Raw genomic sequence first — 21,572 nt, forward strand, 5'->3', positions numbered from 1 at the left:
GGGGATTCAACCTTTCTCGGAGAGGAGACCTTGGTTAAAACACAGCGCCAAGAAGGTGAGCAAACATATTAAGAACCGTATGCCATATATGCCAGGTCCCTTGAAACAGCAAGGATGGACCGGCTCCCGGCAGGTCATTTCTGTAACTTTGCAGGGAAAGATCCCTGGTGATTCCTGACATGGAGTGGTTCTTGCCGGAAAGATCCCAGGAAGAAAGCAGCGAGCAGATCACGTGTTCCTTCTCTGGAATGAAAATGAAGACGGAGGAAGAGCAAGCCCTTCGGCAGCCTGCAGCCGCGTCTCTTCTTTCCGTCTCCGCTGAGCATGGGCATGGCCGTGGACGCAGAGGGGCGGATCCGCATTGTCTTTGGTCCACAGAGTGAACTGGACATTCCCCTACCTAGCCTAGGGTCTGTGTTTTTAAGAAAGGAATTACTTCTTATGTGTGTAGCATGTGTTAAAAGTTATTTAAATGTGTGGGGAGAGAATTACTGGAACAAAATATGCAGGTGATGGAGATGTAGAATTGTTTGATGTTTACAGTCATTCTAACAGAAATAATTCTTGGCAAATTTTTTCTCTAAGGTCGGCTTTTCTGGCCACATAACCTTGACATGTTACGCGTACTCACTGGGCGGTTTCCTGGTTCTAAGGAGGAAGCATGTTTGGGAACTACAGGAGCGGCACTACTGGGGCATTGAGCAGGACGAGGTGTCCCTGCAGGCGCCAGGCACCATGGTACTCAGGCAACGCTGCCGGGTCCTGTGCTGGATAATGAGGCTGCACATAGCGGTGGAGACCTCCGCGGACTTGCAATCCTGTCTAGGTGCGGATGATAATGGGGTGGGAATATTGCAATTTGGGGGCACACGTGGCTACTCAGAAGTCACTAAGGATGCTCCCAGATCCCGATGAGGGGTCTTTGATTAACTGCTGGTCGCCAGAGCTCAGGGGTGTGGATGCTGTTAGCAATCTTCCTTACAGCAGTCAGGGCTGAGGGACCAGCTGTAGAATTGGATCTGCAAGTGGCAGGGGAAGGGGGAGAAGGGGAGGGGGTGGGTGTCAGGTGTCATGGCCAAAGGGTCACAGGGAGAAGTGTGGGGAGTGGGAGGACTGCCATTGAATGCCTATTTCTTTTCTATTTAAAACAAAATAGCCATGATTTTGTGATGTGAATGGACCCTTTTTTTAATAGAAGGATAATTACAAAACTAAAACATCCTCTCATACAAATAAAAACTGAGTTGTCTTTAACTCTCCAATTCTGTGGACTTTATCAAAATTTTAAATTTCTCTTCAGTCTATTTGTGTGTATAATATTTAAGTTATATTCATGAAGGAATGCTATCTAAATGCAAACGATAATTTTAAAAATTTCAAATTTAAAGAATTTTCTGTTTCTGAGCCATTCCAATGACTCGTTCTTTAGAACAGCGATTTTCAACCTTTTTCACCTCGTGGCACACACACTAATTCCTAAAATTCTGCTACACACCATGAAATAGAATTTCCACCAATCTGACAAGAAAAATTGGCATAATTTTGGTTCATTCACACTGGACGGCTCAATGTGTTGGCCATTGTCATTTTCGTATCTGATTAAGGGAAAGGAGGTCAGTGCTCTGACTGCATAGTCAGGTACTGCGTGTTTGAAAAGTTCCTGCAAATCGCTGCCCTAGATCACAGAGCAGCCTGCAGCGTAGGCCTGACCCACTGATTAAATGCATCTGCTGCCGGCTTCATACAAACCACCCGTGGTAGCTCCTGGAGTAGAGCAGGCATGCACCATGGGAAAGCCATCCGTAGCGCCATTGCTAAGGCAAACGCTGCTACTAAACAGGTATTGAAAGACCTGCACCTGCTATCAATGTCACGGCTAGACCTTCCCCCGCCCCCAAGCTTTTATGTAATAATCACATGTAGTCAGAACCGAGCACTGAGGTAAAGTTCATAAAAAATGAATGGCTCAGGTAATAGGAAAACACAGTGAGACCAGGAGACAGCAAGAGACTTGAGGACATTGCAGCGTGGAAGGTGAGAGAGTCTTAAAGATGAGCTGTAGATAGACACCTGTTAATTATTTCCATTATGTCCTTTACCTGAAGTCAAAGAGTGCCGGGAAGGCGGGGGCGGGCAGTGAGGGACGAGTGGAAAGCCAGCATGGGAAGCTTGCCCTTGGGAGGCCTATGAGGGGAGCTGGGGTGAGCAGGCTGCCCTCTGCGGTGAGAGGTCCAGGTCTCCGGGTTTGGGAGGACATTGCTCCTGCAAATAATGTGACAGCAGGGACTGGGGCCTCCTGTGGTCTTCTCCTGCCAGCCCTACCCTGGGGGGGCCACACCGCCAGGGAAGCTGTAGCTGTGCCTGATCTGTGAAGGCAGCTCTGCCCCAACCCCTCCTTTTCAGACTAAGCTAAAGCAGTAAGTGACCCAGTATTCAAACTGGAGGCCATGCCAAAGCTCCACACCAGCTGCTGGATGTAGCTGAAGTGACGCAGTAAATGACAAAAACGTAAGGCCACGGAGAGGAGGTGACCCCAGCTCCCTTCCCTCCCCGGGGCCTCGTGGCCCTGCAGCTTTCTCCAGGAGATGAGGGGCTTCTTAGCATCACCTTCCTGACAGCCACGGTTTATCAAGGAGCCTCCTGTGTGCCAAGCCCTGCGTGAGCCGTTGCATGTCGTCTACCAGGTAGACGGCAGGGGACAGCACTCATCCCAGAGCCCATGGCTCAGCCCAGGGCAGGAGACAGGCTTCAGACCGGAAAACATGACCCTCAGCTGTAGCCAGTGCCGAGAAGGGAGAGGAGGTTGTGAAGAGCACGTGTAGCCAACTGCAGGGTCAGGGAGGCCTGGAGGTGTGGGAGTGGCTTCAGCGTTTGGACAGGTTCAAGCCTCGGACTAATGAGAGGGCACGGTCCTCTCGTGACAAAGCCACGTGCAAGTCCCAGCCTGTCGGGCAAAGCCCTCCCAGCACAATTAGAGCCAAAGGCTGTGGTTGTAAGCTGAACCTATGGCCCGAACCTGTGGTCCCATGTGGCTGAGTAATGTGGGCTCGATAGAGTTCAGGTGCACGTAATTGAGTAGAATTGAAACCCACGGGAATGTTGTAAACATCTTGACCATGCCCTTACTTTGCCTCGTGAAATCTGCTATAAAATAAAGACTCGGCTTGTAGTCTGTGGCTCTGTTGCTAGCTCTCCATCAGAGAGGACAGCATCCCACCCAGACTCAGCTTTCTTCTCTTGTCTGTCTTTTCTCCAACCTTCACTGCCCCTCTCAGGCTCACCGAACCTGGCTGAGCTGGCGCGGCACATATGGCGCCCAACGTGGGGCTGAGTATGGTATGGCCGTGCCGGCTCGGCACATGGAGGGAATGCCGTGAAGCTGCTTCAGTGACAAGAAAGAGAGCAGGTGACCAAGGTGGCTGGAAACCCCCTTGTCACACTGTAGGTGTGGCCCTATGGCTGGGCTTTAGCAATGGCACGTCCATGGAAGTGACCGGTGTCATTTCTGATCTCAATCCTTACAGGGAGGGGCCTGGCTCCATGTCCCTCGTTCCTCCAGCTGCTGGAATGTGAATACGGTGGCTGGGTGTCTGCAGCCTCCCAGGGACGACGACTCAGCCACCTGGACCGCCAGCAGTGATGATGCATGTAAGGCGTGATGCTGGCAATGACGACAAGGTAAGGTGAGGCTCTGTCGTATATCTTACCGCTGTTATCACTGTCATCCTCACACCTTGATGGGCCAACAGAGGAATTTATTACTTTGTGTTACTTCACATCAGCTCAGTTCCCAGGCAAGCTGTGGCCTCGCTGACGAGGCTGGCTCCGGCACCTGTAGGCTGGCGCGTCTGTCCTAACTTCCCTGCTGAGTAAGAGCATCTTTCCCAGGCCTCCCGCAGAAGTCCAGAGGCAGCTGGCATTGCCTCGTTGTCCTTTTCTGGAGCCAGGAGGTCAAGTACATAGACTGGGGATGGATGAGAGATGATCCTCTAAAAAAAGCGCTGGATTAAAAAAGAAAAAAAAAAGGATGTCCCTGTCATTGATACAGCATCTAGAACAGTGTTGGCACCTGAGAAATACTAGGAAGGTGTTCATTTTCAAATGGACTCTGTTTTTGAAACTTTCAAATATGTCGAACTCCAGCTTTCAGACACCTTTCCCCGGGCTGCACGTGGGTGACTGAGACCAGCTGAACTGAAGGCAGGTTCGAGTGAGGGTGGGCCATAGTCGATGGTCTGTAACGTGCCTCAGTTCATAGGATGGAACCTGTGCTGAGTGTGGGAGAAAGCCCGTCACTTTCCCCCCAACAAGCCTGGATGTCATCTGAGTAAATGACACCTCGGTGCTACTTGCTTTCCTTACTGATTATCATAATGCTGGCGCCAATTACTCTCTCGCTCCGTTATATTGGAAGCGTGGCTGGATGCCAGAAGCAAGAATGAGCCCCCAGGTGGTCCGGTCAAGCAGAAGGAATCCCTCTCACCCCGGCTGCCATTGCAGAGAATAGCTGTTGGGATGATGACAGTCGCCATGGGCGTGTATTCTTCATCCATGAGGAAGGACACCTGACAGGACCGGGGCATCCACACCTGTGCTCTGTGGGAGCCCGTTGTCTGGGAGCGGACATCACAGCCTCACGCCCATAACGGAGCCACGACCAGGCTCTCCGCTTGGCCTTTGCCAAGCGTCTGCTGTCTGTTTCCCTGAGCAGTTTCTGAGTCGGTGAAGTTAAGCTAATTAAACAGCATCTATAGCCTCTGCTGAATGGAATAAGGCAAATTCGGCTGTTAATTCCCTGCAAGGGTTTCAAGTTACAGTGCAAACGTTTCTGTTTTTACTTCAAATCCCTATGCAGCCCAAGCATGGGAGGCTCCAGGTGTTCTAACCAGCCGAGAGCCTCATCTGCCTTCCTGTTTTCCTCATGAGATTTCACAAAATAAGAAAGAAGGAGGGTTATAACAGCACAGCAGTGAGCTCTTACCCTTCAAAAACAACCTGCATAATGTTTCCCTTTTCATTTCATCAGCTGTCACTGACCTTCAGCAGCACCAGCGAATAGCCCTTAGTGTGCACGGCCTGCATTTCAGTCCCCCTCGAGCCCCTGTCGGGGGCTGGGCAGATGGCTGCCACTGCAGGGAACATTAGCAACCTCGCTGTTCCAAGTGCAGGCCTGTAGTTCTGAAGGCTTTTTTTAAAAAAAATAATAGGAATAAAAATGTCAATTAGAGCCTTTAGATTTCTACCAGAAAATAAGGGATCATATTGTAAATAAAATAAAAAGGAAGTGGTCATTTCAATGGAGTGACTATATTTCCTCTACATAAAAATACTTATGCTAGCCCTGGTCCCATGCACCAAAAGGTTGCTGGTTCAATTCCCAGTCAGGGGACATGCCCAGGTTGTGGGCTTGATCTCCAGTGGGTAGGAGGCAGCTTATCAATGTTCCTCTCTCTCATTGATCTCTCTCTCTCTCTTTCTCTCTCTCCCTTCCTCTCTCTCTAAAAGTCAGTAAAATTATTTTTAAAAATACGCTAAGATTTATCAACTGGAAAACACTAGAAACAGGCAATGTTTATCATGTCCCATGGACATTTTCAGTCTAATGACTTGGATCTATACTGTAGCTAAGGCAAAACAGGTGCGCCCTGTAATCTCTGGAAACGAGATGCTCTCTTCTGTGAGAATTTAAAGACTAATATGGCCACATTTGAGAGTCATTATCCTATTCCTCATCCGAATGACATGAACTTATGTCTCTGAAGCACACACTCAAAAATGCCAATTTACGTAGGATAGTCACCTGGGATGTGAAAGGGAGGTGGGCAAGAGCTGTGGGCAGAGAATGGTTGGGAGTCCCGGGGGGGCCTCAGAACCCCCCTCTGACACCCATGTGGTGGAGAGGAGCAGAGCTAATACTTAGAAAGGCGACAGGAGGAGGAAGCCACGGAACCTTTTTCATTTGGGAGTCACTTTTAGGATCACCCTTCACTGCTCTTATGCTTGCCATGTTACCAGATGGGGTCTGGGCCTGGAGCCGGTCTGTCTGGGGCTGGCCAGTAGTGTGTGGGTTCTTGGCATCGTGCAGGAAAGATTTCACAGCACACGTTTTTGAGAGTGTGATTATTAAAGCTGGGGACAGTGAACCCGAAGAAAGGGCTTAAGGTAGAAGAAGCAACAGGAGAGAGAAAGTCAGAGAAAAAGCGGGCCTTGGAGACAGGTTCAGGGGGTGAGCCTGGGATGCACTGCTGCTGCCAGCTGCTCCCCTGGTTGCAAGTCTAGTGGGGACCTTTTGAGTTTAGGAGAAAGAGAGCAGAGATATGAGGCATGGGCGTGCTCTAGGGAGAGCACACGTGGGTCTTTTGTCTTGAGACTTTTTGTCTTCCTTTGACTGGTGGGGAGCGTAGAGGAGATCTTAGGGCAGAATCATACCAGAATAGTCATTCGCTTCCTAGATGTGTTCTTCAGGATGCTGATTCATCAAAATGTGCGTATAGAGGGGCCAGGGGTTATCTTCCCGTTAGTTTCATTTTTAAAGGATTTCATCAAGAAAGTCGGGGAGGAGGGACTGGTGCCGAGGCCTTTCTGCCCTGGATGGTCTGCAATTTGCAAAATTTCCGCCCTTAGGGTCCTGGTTAGGGAAGACCAAACCTTGTGATTCATTAGCTGGCTGTAAATTGTTCAAACTGTGTGACCTTGTTTAATTACTTTTTTCTGTTTTCCTTATTCCACTTGTCAAGGAATTTTCCTAGCTTCTTACTATCTTGCCTCATCCACTCCATTATCTTATTAGAATACTTAGTTGGAAATTACCCATGAACTACTTCGACCAGATCTAATATTCTATTTTTTATCCTCATTCTTCTTCTTCTTCTTACTCAATCATTTGATCGTGGTTTGAACACTTGTTGTTTTTAATGTACTAACTCTCAACCACTCTGTATTTTGACCCCTCTGTCTCCTTCCTGTCTGTTGTTCCTATGGGAGTCACTCATCAACTCTTAGCTTTGAAGAATCCAAAAGTATTAGCCCAGTCACGCACATCCCCTTTCCTTTTTGTCTATTTCTGGAGCACACACAGGATTCCAGACTTTAGGCACTCATTTAGGTACCCAATTAAATACAGCCTCAGACTGATCCCTGTGTGTGTGTGTGTGTGAAAGAGAGAGAGAGAGAGAGAGAGAGAGAGAGAGAGAGAGAGAGAGAGAGAGAGAAAAGGGGGATCTGTGTGGCTGTCTTATTCTCGATGCATGTGCTTCTTCAGTAAGTGCTGACAAGTAGAGAGGATGAGCAGTGACTTGAGCATGTATTTTAGAGCTAGAACTGTGTTCCAATAGTGCAATTGCTCATAGGAACTCTGTAGGCCACTAAAGCTGTCTAAAGCCAAATTCTTCATCTTTAAAATTAGACAATGATACTCACCCCTCTAGACAGAGCTAGCAAGTAAGATTTATGTGAAATGAGCAGCATACAGGAGACTCAGCAATGATTTCTCCCTGTGCTTGTAACCTCCCTCACGTCACCCATTCCAGTAACACAATTTTTGAGCTCAATTTTGGTTTGATTGATTGACTGATTGACTAATAGGCAGATTAGAACAGTTGGGATAGTCTGGCTAATCAACCAAATCCCTCCACTGTGTTCTCTCAATAATGTAAATTATGAAAGTTTTATCTCAATAAATCACTTAGATTACTAACCAAGATTTTATTTTTAAGAAAATGCTAATGTCAAGAAGATAGGGGCACCATATGTTTCAGGTGACCCTGGCATACTAATAAAGTTATTTGGGAGGGTCTATAATGTGAAAAATACAGCATCTAGTTTATATTTGACTAGAGGCCCAGTGCATGAAAATTCATGCACTGGAGTGGGGGTCCCTCAGCCCGGCCTGCCCCCTCTCACAGTCCAGGAGCCCTCAGGGGCAGGAGGCAACCTGGGAATCAGGGGAAGGCGATACCCCATCACACCTCTGCTGCTGCCACTGCTGGCAGTGCAAGCCTCAGCCGGCCCTGGTTACCTGAGCCTCGGGCCAGCCTTGGGCAGCTGGGCAGCGAACATCTGAAGCTTGCCTGCACCTCAGGCCAGCCCTGAGCAGCTGGGGAGCTTAGGGGACTGGGGGTCTCCGAAGGCAGGCACGCAGAGTGGCCGGGCCCATGGGCCCAGCCTTGCTGCATGCCTGCCACCCCGGTGGGGCTGAGGGGACTGGGTGCCGCCATCTTGTGGCTATGGGTGCTGCCATCTTTGAGGGCGTGGCAGTCAATTAGCATATTCCCTCCTTATTGGCCATGGGCACCACCATATTTGCAACAGTGTGAGGGTCAATTAGCATATTCCCTCTTTATTAGATAGGATAAGTTTGCTTACTGTCATTTTATTTGGTTTTCATTTATATTGATTAACTAGAGTCCCAGTGCACGAAATTCATGCATGGGGGGTGGTCCCTCAGCCCGGCCTGCAATGACGCCAGCATCCCTTGCTCCAGCCTCCGGCCCAAGGCTCCTCCCCTCCCTCCGCACAGCTGCGGCGCAGACACTGGGCTCGCGTCACTTCAAGCCCAGCGTCCCTCGCCCCGGCCTCTGGCCGGAGGCCCCTCTTCTCCCCTCCCTCATGTGGTCGGGGCACGGATGCTAGACGTGTGTTGCCAAGGCAACGTCGCCAGCATCCCGCCCCGGGCCACTATTGGCACTGTCATCTTTGTCATGGAGTGACAGTTAATTTACATATAACTCTTTTATTAGATAGGATAGAATTAGAGACGGTAAAAGTTGTTGGAGGAGCATATAAAACACAGAAAATACAGGCATCTTGACCTCATACCCTAAATATCATAGTCTTTTTTACCTAGTAGTAAAGCTATGGGGATTTAAAGGTGATGCCAAATGCCAGCAGTGTATTGAAATAAAAGTGTCCCTCAGCCCCAAAGAATCCCGGCCCCCAATGAGCCGATGTGGGGACAGTTATAATAGCACTTCTGGTAAAGAGGAAGGAGTGAAACCCTAGATGTGACCGAGGCGGGATTTGCTGGTAATCCTGGGGCGCCTCAGTGGAAGTCAGCGCAGTGACTCAGAGCCTGTGATGGGCCAGCTGTCCCAGCCCTGGGCGCCCCACGTGTGGTCCCCATTACCACACCCCAGGGAAGCCTGGGGTGACGGCCACGCAGCTGCTTCCCTGGCAGGACCTCATCCCCGAGGCGAGAGGAGCATTTTGTGACTTTATCTTCAGTGCTTTGAAGTCAGTGGCACTGGGTCCAGTGAATGGCCACTGTCACCTCCTCAGGGGGGGCCTCTCTGACTCCTCTGCACCAGGGCAAGGCTGCCCCTCTAGGTGCGCCCACCACACCCTGTCCTCACCGGGAGGTGTCTGATGTCTGTCTCCTTCTCTAGACCATGAGATCCTTGTGGCAAGGATATTATATTTTTCTGTGTCTCCCCAGCATTCAGCAAAATGTTTGACACGTAGTAGGTGCTTAAAAAGTGTTCACTGAATGAAAACTAAAGTTATTTCCTATGGCTTTCCATGTATAAAATTTTATTTTTTTCTGACAACAGCCCAAGCTACATCATTGGCTAATTGGATGAGCCCTCGATGAGATCATCCAGTTGTGGACTGCTTGGGGACTGAGCTCAGGATCTACAAATAGGACCCCGCTCAAGGCTTGACGTGATGGGCTTAGTTTTACCTGCTAGTCCGGATATCATGTGCAGGGAGCCCGCACACAAAGCCTTCAACGTGTTCATGCTAATTCCATACCAAAATAATAATAATAATAATAAAAGAGGCAACAATGTGTATGTGATTTCACTACCCGGATTTTGACGTTCAGAGCAGAGGCCTGCGTGGCGTCTGTTCCTTCCCAGGGTGGAAAGCCAGGGGTGCGGCCGGGCACGCCTCGCAGACCTCCCTGGCACGTCCGGCCAATGGGGCGGCGCCGGCCCGCGTGGACGGTATAAATAGCCCCGTGGACGGCGTGGACGGTATAAATAGCCCGGAGGCCTCCTCGCTGGGATTCCTGCCGCAGCCCAGCTGTCAGGCCCGGGGCTCAGGACGCGCAGGACGGCCGCCAGGCACTGGAGCGGGCCTCGCCGCCCACATTCCTGCGCAGCCATGTCGGTGCTGGAAGACGGCCGGCCATTCGCTCAGCAGCTGTCCAATGTCTACTTCACCATCCTCTCCCTGTTCTGCTTCAAGCTTTTTGTGAAAATCAGCCTGGCCATCCTCAGCCACTTCTACATCGTCAAAGGCAACCGCAAGGAGGCGGCGCGCATCGCGGCCGAGTTCTACGGCGCGGCCCCGGGGCAAGGTACGTGGCGCCCGCTCTCTGGTTTCATTTGAGTTTCACACTCGGTCCTCCCACCATCCACCCAGCAGGTGTGGTTTGTCTGATGGGTCGCTTCAGAGGGGGTCTCTTATAAACTTCTTTTTTAAAATTTCTTTATTGATTAGGGTGTTATATATGTGTCCTTATGCCCCCATTGCCCCCGCACTCCCCCCGCTCATGCCCTCACCCCCCTGGTGTCTGTGTCCATTGGTTAGGCTACATGCATGCATACTAGTCCTTTGGTGGATCTCTCCCCCTACCCCCACCCTCCCCTACCTTCCCTCTGAGGTTTGACGGTCTGAGCGATGCTTCTCTGTCTCTGGATCTTATAAACTTCTCGTTGTGGAAAATGTTTGCTAACTCCATGGTTTCATACAAAAGAAAAAAAAAGTACTTTGCTGTGGAAATGTCTGAGTTAGTAAAAGGCAGGTATCTTTGCAAACTAGATGAATGGGAACACACTTTTAACTATACATTTTTTGGCAGGTGTGGCTCGGTTGGTTGGAGTGGGATCCCATACACCAACTACCTATACACGGTTCTGTGAATAAATATCTTAAAATTTTAAACACTTCATTTGCCATAGTTGTACAGGCTTCGATCACTGATCCCACTTCTATGGTCCGTTAACATATAGCCAAAGTTTTATCATTTTTAATTCAAGTCTTTAGGCATACGGGAAAGCATTTATTTAAAAGAGAAGATTTGGAGATCTGATGTGTTTGTCACTGCTGTTGTTTTACCAAGATTAACCACTTGATTATAGAATAAAGCGCAACGTATCAAATAAGATTTACAGCATGTGCTTTCCTGGTGGCTTGTTGTTGCTCTGCTCCTTTTGTAAGAAATGGATGATAAGAGGATAGAAAGATGAATTAACAAGTGTATATGTGTGCAGCCAAGAACATCCGCCCTTGCTTCCCAGAGGAAACTGAAGTATGATGCCAGATGAGAAACAATGATTTGAATCATAGACTTTAAAGGTTGTAAAACCATTTCTGTTCTATCGGTCTGATACTCTGTACAATCACAGTCCTTGTGGTGGATTTCAAGGTGACACTTTTAGTTCCGATGGTCTTTTGGTTAATTTCAGGTGTGAAAATCGGCAGGCAAGCACAGACATTTTAGATCCCAAAATATCTCAAACGTAACTTAAATGTTCAGAATCTAAATATCCTACCACGTAATTATAGAATGTAATTTTTTTCAAAGCACTTAGAGTGGAAAACTTGACCTCTTAAAAATCTGATTTCTTCCATTTTTCAATTTGTGAAAATAATTCATTTTAAACGTAGGTTACCCTATGTGTACATGGTAAGCTGAGTAAAGGCCGGAAATCTTTTTTTGGTGTATGAGGTAGATCATGAGTATATTTTTCCCATAAAGAGTTTCTTATGCAAAGCGAGGACTTGATGAACTCATGGAAAGTGGGGGAATCTAACTGCCAGTGTGCACCTCCCAGGAGGAAGGTGGGCCCCGGGGGAAAGAGGCAGCGTTTGACCCTGCGTCCCCCAGCCTGCTTCGGAGCAGGTGTAGCTATGAGAAGGTGGCAGCATTTCACTGGCAGACCGAATATCTTGTTTAAAAACATCAAACATCGAGAGTAGATTTTAAAACAAAACCACATTTCCAGATACCAGACTAAATAGATTTTATGATTGTAGGTCCCAGCATTTACCCTCTCGGGCAGCCTACAGCTCTTACCATGTGCTTCATGGTCAAATCTTGTCTACGGATTATGAGAAGAAAACCGAAAATATGGGCCGAAACGCTATAATTTTGTGTGTGTGTGAACTGACAAGGGTTTTAGAGGCAGCTATGGAAGCTCATTATTTGCACATATTTTGGTGCAAGTAAAAAGCAGCAATCGGCTTCTCTTCAGCCTGGGCTCAGTGTGATGAAGCTGGTGTGGCAGGCATATACGAAATGGCTCCCTGCTTTCTACGAGTCTGTGTTAAGATATCTGAGAACTCTAGGATTATTTCCCAAAAAAGGGAAGAAGGAAGTTAACACTCACTAATAGGAAACCCTTTTCCTAGGAATATGAAGTTGTTTACAATTTCTGTTTTGTGTTGTTTTGAGCGGTGGATCTCTTTGGCAAAATTCTGCCTTCCAATATCTTGCATTAATCTATATGTTAAGTAATGGAATATATTATGATAATTTTATTCAGTGTAAGCATAATTAGTCTCCTTTAAAAAATTTTTTTTTGTATTAGATTATCAGATACCTCGAAAACACTTTATTGATCTCCTACGTCTAAGGATTCATTCTTTCTTGCCCAGGAAATTATTATTTTCTTCATTTTAGTGTAGCTTGTTCTTTTCTTTACTATAAATAACTATTTTTATATTGATTATATTTTTATAATGAACTAATCAGGCTCAATTATCTTTGTTTAATCTGGCAATTTCCTCCTTCCTCGGAGAGATTATCACCTTTACTCCACTTTGAGTTAGGTTTCTCTTTCCTCCTTTCAAGACTTAGCCAGATGGCTCCCCAACATTTCTGATGTGGGGGTGCCAAATTCCGTGAAATAGGAGCTCGTGTGTGTGTTTTCATGTCTTTCATAATCAGAGAAGACCCTGCTGACAGCCCTCTGGCTGTCCTCCCGTGAGCAGTGTGCTTGGTAGGAAATGAAAGAACCGTGTCTTAGAAACTCCCGCAAATCAGCCCCTTGTGCCCACAGATGCCAGGTGGTCTTAAAGCACTTTCCCAACAGGCTTGAGACCAAGGGATGAGTACACAGCAAGAATGCAGCACAGCTAAATGGTAGCTAAAGTAGGTTAAGGTTATTTCCTTCTTGACCCCTTTGTTATTCCAATAAAACAAAAATCCACCTTTTCATTTTCTGTACCGATGACTTTTATCACTGCCACCATCAAGTAGAAGGGACCCCCTTGTCACACTTTGTTATGTAACTACCGCCTGTATCGCTCCTGCTGTTTAAGGTCCTGGTGACAATCTCTATGTACCAGAGGTCTAGTCCATTTTTAAAGCTAGCCCTGGACTTGGAGACTGACTGTGAGACTAACATAGTTGAAAGGTGTTTTCAACTGTGCTGTCAAACGGTACAGAGAGCAAATGAGGCTGTGGGGAGTACACAGGTTTTCTGAAGTCACTTCAAGGTCCCAGAAGAAGCCATGAGCTGTAATATTCCAGGGACACCGAGGGAGTTAGCTGGCTCCTCTTTTCAGTTACGGGCAATATTTTCAAGTTCTATCTTAGGCTCTGAAGGAAGTTCAGTAGTAGCTTTACCCACAAGTGGACAGGTCCGTTCTAAGCACTAGTTTTTTGAGCACCCCTGATAGCAAGGAACTGAAGAAACAAAATATAACAAAGGCAAAAGGTACCGTTCCCACCTGTAAGCCTTTTATTCTAATTGAGGAGATAGCGTATCAGCATATAATAATGGCTATCCAGATAGACTTATACCAAAGGAACCTGATGAATGGGAAGATGAGTCTCAAATGTGGACTTGCAGAGGTATGCATGGTGAGGCAGATCTTGAGTTGACCCGAGGAAGGAGTAGAAGCATGGATTTAAGCTTAGACTATTAAGAGACAATAGATTTGACTGCAGTAGAAGGTTTATGAAGCAGAAAAAGATGTTAATAAATTGGGCACAGATATGAAAGAATCTAAACAGCAGGCTAAGCAATTTGAACTTTGAAAGCAATAGGAGTCACTGAGAGTTCCTGGCAGAGTGTGTGTGTGTGTGGGGGGGGGGGGGGCGGCGGCGAGGTGAATGGGAAAACACATGCATAAAATCCTAGTTTAAGATAGACTCATATATTCATGGTCTTTGGAGTTGAGCAATGGGACAGGCTTGGATAGGTAGCTGAGGAGCTCCCTGCCATAAAGAGGTGAGACCGAGGCTTGTTTGTTGGTGCTGGCGTGGATAGAAAAGAAAGAATGACAAGAAATATAAATGAAAAAAAGAAAAGACGAATGGATGAACCTGATGATTCCTTTCAATAGCATTGGCAGAGAGAGCAAATGTTGCCTTAGGGAACTGACTGTCTCCCAGAATTCGATTTAGCATATCTGAAGAAAAATATGTCAGTCACAAGGATTCGTTGATACACAGGCAGATCTGTGGTTTCCAGCCACCCCAGAGAGGTGGGGCCTTAGCTGCTTAGCCACCTCCTCTCTGGTGTGAAACATCAGGGTAAATCCACTAGAATCTGAATTCTGTTCTTGCATTTGATTTATTTCCTGTATCCCCTTTGCCCCACCTTTTCAACGCCAAGCCCTCTGATTATCACTTGACTCTCCCTCCAGACGTGTCTACAGAAGGAGAATGTGCTGGTTTGACCCAGCACTGCTTTAGTCCATCCGACACTAACGGTCCTTGTTGTAAATTCATGCACTTGAGTCTTGATGTCGGTCCATAGGGTTTGTGCTCTGTGAGTTGTAAGTGCACCCCTGAGATGTGAATTTGCTCCAGCTTTGCTGCCAGATCAGGTTTCCAAGCCTGTGAAGCCATGGGCACATCCTAGACTGTGGAAAACTCATCAAGGCACTGTCTCTGCGAGGCTGCTTGAAAGACAGTCCCGTGACTCCCAACCTCTTCGGCCCTCTTTTCATCGCTGAGACTTTCCGTAGAATACAGGAGAGATAGAGCATCATCTCATGCGATATTCGTGTTTGTAATTTGATAAATTTGGATTTAGGGTTGCCATTAAGCATGCAGTTTTTTTTCTTGAGCTGTCTATTGTTGACACTTGGAAATGGGCTACTGTGCAAGCCTCTCACCACAAGTCAAAGTACATGTCATTTAGAGAATAGTGTGAACTGGGTGGGAAAGCAACTAGAATTTTATATAATGTCATGTCATTTTTTCTCCATCAGTAACGTCCATCCCAGGTCTGAAAGCTATGCCAGGAATTTAACTTTGCAGCAGATTCCGGCAACGGCACACAGTGGTATTTATCACGCCTGCTTCTAAGGAACACCGTCAGGTGGTTTTCGGTGCTGCTGTGTTGATTAGATATGAGGTTAGTTATGTTAGGAACATTTCTCAGAACCTCAGTGGTGAGCAATTTCAAGAGGCAAATCTGTAGGATGGCTTCTTTCCTGGTGTTCATTATAGAAAGGCATTAAAGATGTGAGAGCGTGGGGCACATGTTCTCCACTTAGGCGGAGCACTGCCTAAAATAACCTGGATCAATAGAACTGCTCTTCTATGATAAAAGCATAACACTATAATCGAAAGTGCTAACGAAACGTTTTTAAAGGGATTTGCATTTTACCCAAGCTCTACTAATGTCCGGGTATGCCAGGCCACTTTTGGGGAGGAAACTATTTTTATCACATGAGTGGAAAATGGAATCTGGGAACAAAGGTTGTCACTTTAATGTGTTAATATCTTTCTTCTTCCTCCATGTTTGGAGAATCGCATGAATTGGTGGAATTAAGGAACTTGGCACAGTTGATGATAGCTAAGGAGGGATCAGTTTTCCTGGGAATAACCGTCTCATGCGTTGTGTTCTTCTCTTTCTTCCTTTGGTCATTCAATTATTTGCTCATTTACTACAGCGTTTTCTTGTGTATCTTTTATGTCAAAGGCACTGTGCTGGGCATTAAGAATAAGATATGCAAACACACCACTGTCCCTTTCCTACAGGAGTATATAGGCTGGTGGGAGAGACAGACAGATAACAAAGTCATTTAAAAGCATCGTAAGTGCTATTTTGCATGGTTAAGGGAGGGGCCGTGGGAGCACAGAGGAGAGAGTACAGATAAGAATGCTTCTGCCTGGGATGTGGCTCTTAACTAAAGGCCGTACCGACAGCAAGCATGCTCTCTCGCATAAGCATGCACGGTCTTTAGTCATAATGCTTCCCAGTTCCCCACTTTCACTCCCGTGTACTTTCTACCTCTCAACCTACTGGTACTATTATTTCTAACTCACATTTCTTGCCTAAATCTTTACCGAAAGCCTCAGAGATTTATTGTTAAAAGAATTTATTTTGGGGAAAGAACAGGTATGCTCATTGCTTATCCACTAATCTTTTGGAAAATTAAAAGCACTTCGGTGATATTTTTCAGAATGAATTTTCTATATATTGATAGATGCCATTGTTATACTCTGAAATTTTTATATAATAAGTACAGTTAAAGAATGAAAACTTGCCCTAACCAGTTTGGCTCAGTGGATAGAGTGTCGGCCTGCGGACTCAAGGGTCCCAGGTTCGATTACGGTCAAGGGCATGTACCTTGGTTGCGGGCACATCCCCAGTAGGGGGTGTGTAGGAGGCAGCTGATCAATATTTCTCTCTCATCGATGTTTCTAACTCTTTATCCCTCTCCCTTCCTCTCTGTAAAAATTCAATAAAATATATATTTTTAAAAAAATAATGAAAACTAGGTCTCTATTTTCTGCTTCCCAATATACTATCTCTTTTAGAAATGATAAATTATTAAAGTAAGCGATTTTTTCTTATTAATTGACCTAACTGACAGTTTTATATTTAATTCAATTCAATAAATACTTGGATACCTACTCTATTCCTGGCACAATATTATGTGACACATGTTCGTAGTTGGATGTGTATGAATCTGTACATATGTGGCTGTGCATATATATATTTACTTTTTACTACATAAGAATTGCTTTTTGAGAAAAAGACGACTTAGGTGAGTGGAGCCAAACCTTGTACATGTCAAACACCCAAACAGCAAGCAAATAGAAATTTGTAAGGTCCTAGGTAAGCAGTTTAGTTCTGCAATGAATGTTACCTAACGAAGTCCATTGAGAGTATCAGGAGCTTCATGGAGAAGGTAGAACTTACAGTTAAACTTCTAAGACAGATCATATCTAGTTGCAAAGTAAAGATGAAACCAAGCTGAATATAAAGAAAAAGAGGATGTTTAGGACGCGGAACTAAACAAGCCTGGTTCATCTGCGATGAAGAATGAAGATAACCCTTAGATAAGGACTCACGGTTGGGTGGTTGGTGTCAATGTGAAAATAAGCACACATCTTCTCAGAGTGCACATTCAAACGTAATAGTTCTAGTAAGAGCTTTCTAATGCCTTTCCTGGATTTCACCTACAAAAAAGAGCCATTAGCTAATGATGAAAATGCTTACCACCAGAAGCATCTTACAGAATCCTTGATGTAACTTTGCGAACCACGTCTTGGAGAAGATAGAATGCCTACGTGACACTGACCCCACAGTGCACCTATTCAGAGGGGCTCCATGGCAGGTCCGTGGGTTCCTGCAACAGTCTTAGTACATTACACTCATTTCCTCACCTGGAGGAGGGAGGAAAGCTTAGCTCCGGTGACAGACAGTCCGTGTCCTTGAAAGCAGGTGGAGCATTTGGAATGCCTCTTCCTCTGAAACCACCTCAGAAAGTTTTGGAAGGAAGAAAGGGAGGAGGAAAGGGAGAGGGAGGGAGGGAGGGAGGGAGGGAGGGAGGGAGGGAGGAGGGAGGGAGGGAGGGAAGGAAGGAAGGAAGGAAGGAAGGAAGGAAGGAAGGAAGGAAGGAAGGAAGGAAGGAAGGAAGGAAGGAAGACTTGCTAAGGGCTATGTGAACGACTTTTGGCCTTTCTTCTTTACCAGCCGCACAAAGAACAAATCCTCCATTCTTTCTAGCCTTCTCTCAGCAACGCTACAAAGCAGACCATTGGCTTTTAGACTGAAAATGCCCAAAGAATGCCAGGCCCCGGCGGGGGAGGCTGAGGGAGGCTCACACATTCTCAGCACTTCCGGGGGCCTGTGATTAAACAGGTGCACGCTGCGAAGTTGAGGTTGAGGGTGAACATATTAGAGGGATCTTTTTTCTCAGCCTCATAATTCTCCACTGGTTACTGTGAGACAGGGTTTGAAAACTCTGCCCTCTGAGTAGATTTAGGAGTTTTCTAGAAGAGCGTCAGGGACTAAGAGGCTGGGGTGCTGTGAGGGGAGGTTTCCCATGTGCCCCCTTCCCCTCTCTAACAGAACACTTTGGCTTTGATGGATCTTCAGAAGTTGGGCTTTAGGAGGAATTTTTCTCTAGAGAGAAGGATAAAATGAGGATTTAAACAAAACTGCCCCAGTTTATGTCAAAGAAAATGTAAGTTACATGCATCTCTCCAGAACCTGACCCCCCTGTGAAATGAGTCACCGCTGAATATCCTTTTAACACTCTTTTCGGAGGGTTAGGATACAAGTGAGAGGGCCGGACGCGTCTTTCTGCCCCGGGGCAGCTATGTCCATGTCTCCACTGCCTCCTGAGCAGGACAGAAACGCCGGGAACACAGGCCCTGGGGCAGCTATGTCCATGTGTCCACTGCCCCTGAGCAGGACAGAAACGCCCCGGGAACGCAGGCCCTGGGGCAGCTATGTCCATGTGTCCACTGCCCCTGAGCAGGACAGAAACGCCCCGGGAACGCAGGCCCTGGGGCAGCTATGTCCATGTCTCCACTGCCTCCTGAGCAGGACAGAAACGCCCCGGGAACGCAGGCCCTGGGGCAGCTATGTCCATGTCTCCACTGCCTCCTGAGCAGGACAGAAACGCCCCGGGAACGCAGGCCCTGGGGCAGCTATGTCCATGTCTCCACTGCCTCCTGAGCAGGACAGAAACGCCAGGAACTCAGGCCCCGGGGCAGCTATGTCCATGTCTCCACTGCCCCTGAGCAGGACAGAAACGCCCCCGGGAACGCAGGCCCTCTTTCCAGAGGCCTTGTGGTCTCACCGCGGGCAGACTACAAACAAGCTGAAAGGTGAAACCCCAATGCCACCCGTGGTCTTAAATAGAAGCCCTGGCTCCTCCGAGTCGCCAAGTGAGCAGCTTGATTTAGATGAGGACGGAGACCCAGGGAGTGCAGTGGAGGCCAGTGGGTGGAGAGCCTGCCCTTGGCCATCAGGACCTGCCCGGTTCCCTGCTAGGGGACTGAGTCAGGTAGGCAGCTGCCACAGGCTCAGGGAAGCCGTGCTTCCTCCGGAAAGCACCCCCCCCCCCCCCAGGAGAGCAGGGTGATGGCGAGCAGTCCGGATGCCTCTGAGCACGCACTCCTCACAGCAACAAGCGCATTTGATGAGCCAGGAGATGTTCCGCGAGTTCTGTTTCCCGACTCTACCCCATTCACGGGGGAGATGATGAGTCCTGCCGCCCATCCGGTAGAGTAGCAAGTGATTTTTAGAATGAAATGACCCACCCAACAAATTTCAGAAATCGGAAGCTTTGTGTCTTACTTCCCGCCTGAGCCACAGCCCAGAACGGAGAATTAGGAAAAGGAAAAAGGCCAGTTCTCTTAGAGTTCAAGTGCCCAGAATCCCAGACCCCCCGAGTCTGAGAAAGAAGGACCGCTCCTCCATGGTGACCCCCAAGACCTGGAAAACCGGGGGGCTCATGAAAATGCGAGGGAGCGTTTTTCCCTGTTGTCATGATGAAATAGCCCATCTAGTGGAATCCAGGGTAGGAGCTAGGTTTTGTGGCTCCTTGTTATTCATTACTCAAATTCAAGAGTGGTTTGGGGTAGAGAGACTATATCCTGTGCAATGAATGTTAAAGCAATACTTGCATATCTAATTGGGGTGATATGACAAGAATGCGAAAGCGAAATCTGAATAAGCTCAATACTTAGGGTCTCCTGGAAGCAATGCTAATATTTGTTTTGAAGAATTGTTATTTATGCAAGTTCATTTGATTTGCATAAATGTGCATAAATGACTGAGATGTTTAAAATTATTTAGAGCTAGATTTTTAAAAGTACATACACACGGCCACAAACCTGGTTCTATAGCTTTAGAATGAATATTTTGATTATTGAAAAAAGAAGCTTTGGGGAAGATAAAGAATTTAATTAGAAGGGAAAAAATGATGTTTGTAATTAATCTGAGGCTCACGAGGCAAATGTGATTCTTGCCAAATACTTGGATCCTGAATTGTAACCCGACTACAGGGAAAAACAGCTGTTACTCGGAGAAGGAAATAATTTACTAAGCAAGTCACTTGGTCCCTGAAATCACCACTAATGGCAAAGAGGAAAAACAATGCCTTGGATATTGAAGAACTCAGCAATAATAAAAGACCTCAAATCAGCGGGAAATGGGCTTTTAAAATCACCTTGCAGACAACCTAGTGGTTTAGCCACCCGATGTCTTTCTATTATGGTTCTAGACTTTCTAGCCGTGTCTGTGGTCTTAGGAAAGCTGTTTAAGGTCTGTAGCCCTCAGTGACTTCATCTGTAACATGGGGATAGTGGATGGATGTTATTTCAGAGGGTCACTGTGAAGTTTATATGCGATATAATTTATGATCTAAACCATTTGCCCCTGTGTCCGGCAGGTAACTAACACTCCATACATGTTATATTGTCCTTTAAACATGTTCAAAACCAGGGCAAGAATGCCACCGTGTAGTAACAGAGAAGCATCAATAAGAAAGGACAGTGAACGTATAACTAATCGTGTTCCTGAACAGTTGCCAAAGCACAGGCTGACAGCGGGCCTCAGCTGCTCAGCAGGCAGACGTCCTGCCCCAGCTCATGTTAGCTCTTCAGGGAGATGTTTGCGGGCCTTGCGTGGCTGCTTTTACGTTTATGTCGATTTAAGGATAAACGTAAGCTCAGAACGGCGAGTAAGTTGTCAGCTTGCTCAGTCAGTCACCGGAAGAAGTAGAGCTTTAACCACCAGCCCCGGCTCCCGAGTCTCTCTCCTCAAGCCCATGCCTGCCCCTCTACCCGGGGTGGGGACCTTTGCCTGCCAAGGGCCGTTGGATATTGATGTCACCACTCGCTTCCCTAACTCACTGAATATAAATGGGTGCTGCTATGAGAACACCTCCTAGGTTCCTTGAAGCTCGCATCCCACCTGCAGTTGCCTCGGCAGGGCCAGACCCAATGCTTCGCAGGCCTCCTCGGAGCTGTGGGCCCGACGCTCCCCACCCCTGCGTCTGTCACCCCCGGGGAGCCGGGCGATGGCACAGCGGAGCCTCGTGCTCAGCAGGTTCCCGTGCCGTCCACACGCTCTGTCTACTGGCCCTTTCCACGCAGAATTGTAACTATTTAAAAAGGGTTTAAAAGACCAACACCTTCCAAAAACTCAAGCAAAAATAAGCAGTGGGTTCTGGGCCTTTAAGACACCAGCTGTTCTTGCCAGGCAAATATTTTCTCTGCCAGGCTCCACACACAAGGCGAGCAGGGATGCTGGGCCCCCTGTGGATGGAGCAGCGGCCAGCAGAGCCACGCTGCCCCCTGCCCGTGGCCGGCCACTGCCCTGGGAGCTGGGACCTGCTCTAAAGTGACTTGCAGAAGCCTC

General features: G+C 47.3%; 1 protein-coding gene across 3 annotated transcripts in view; it reads left to right on the forward strand.

Annotated features, from left to right (window-relative positions):
- The first annotated feature begins 3,523 nt into the window (after positions 1–3,523).
- Positions 3,524–21,572, forward strand: part of ASB5 (ankyrin repeat and SOCS box containing 5) — a 57,244-nt gene continuing 39,195 nt past the window's right edge. The window contains exons 1-2 of one of the 3 annotated variants that reach the window (XM_059685800.1): positions 3,524–3,678; positions 10,189–10,300. In XM_059685800.1, coding sequence (XP_059541783.1) covers positions 3,640–3,678; positions 10,189–10,300 — 151 coding nt within the window. In that variant the 5' untranslated portion in view covers positions 3,524–3,639. Of the gene's footprint in view, positions 3,684–9,548; positions 10,301–21,572 lie in introns of all 3 variants that reach the window. The other 2 variants (XM_059685797.1, XM_059685799.1) reach the window with 2 other exon arrangements.

The sequence above is a fragment of the Myotis daubentonii genome, chromosome 2 (genome assembly GCF_963259705.1).
Source record: "Myotis daubentonii chromosome 2, mMyoDau2.1, whole genome shotgun sequence".
Taxonomy (NCBI): Eukaryota; Metazoa; Chordata; class Mammalia; order Chiroptera; family Vespertilionidae; genus Myotis; species Myotis daubentonii.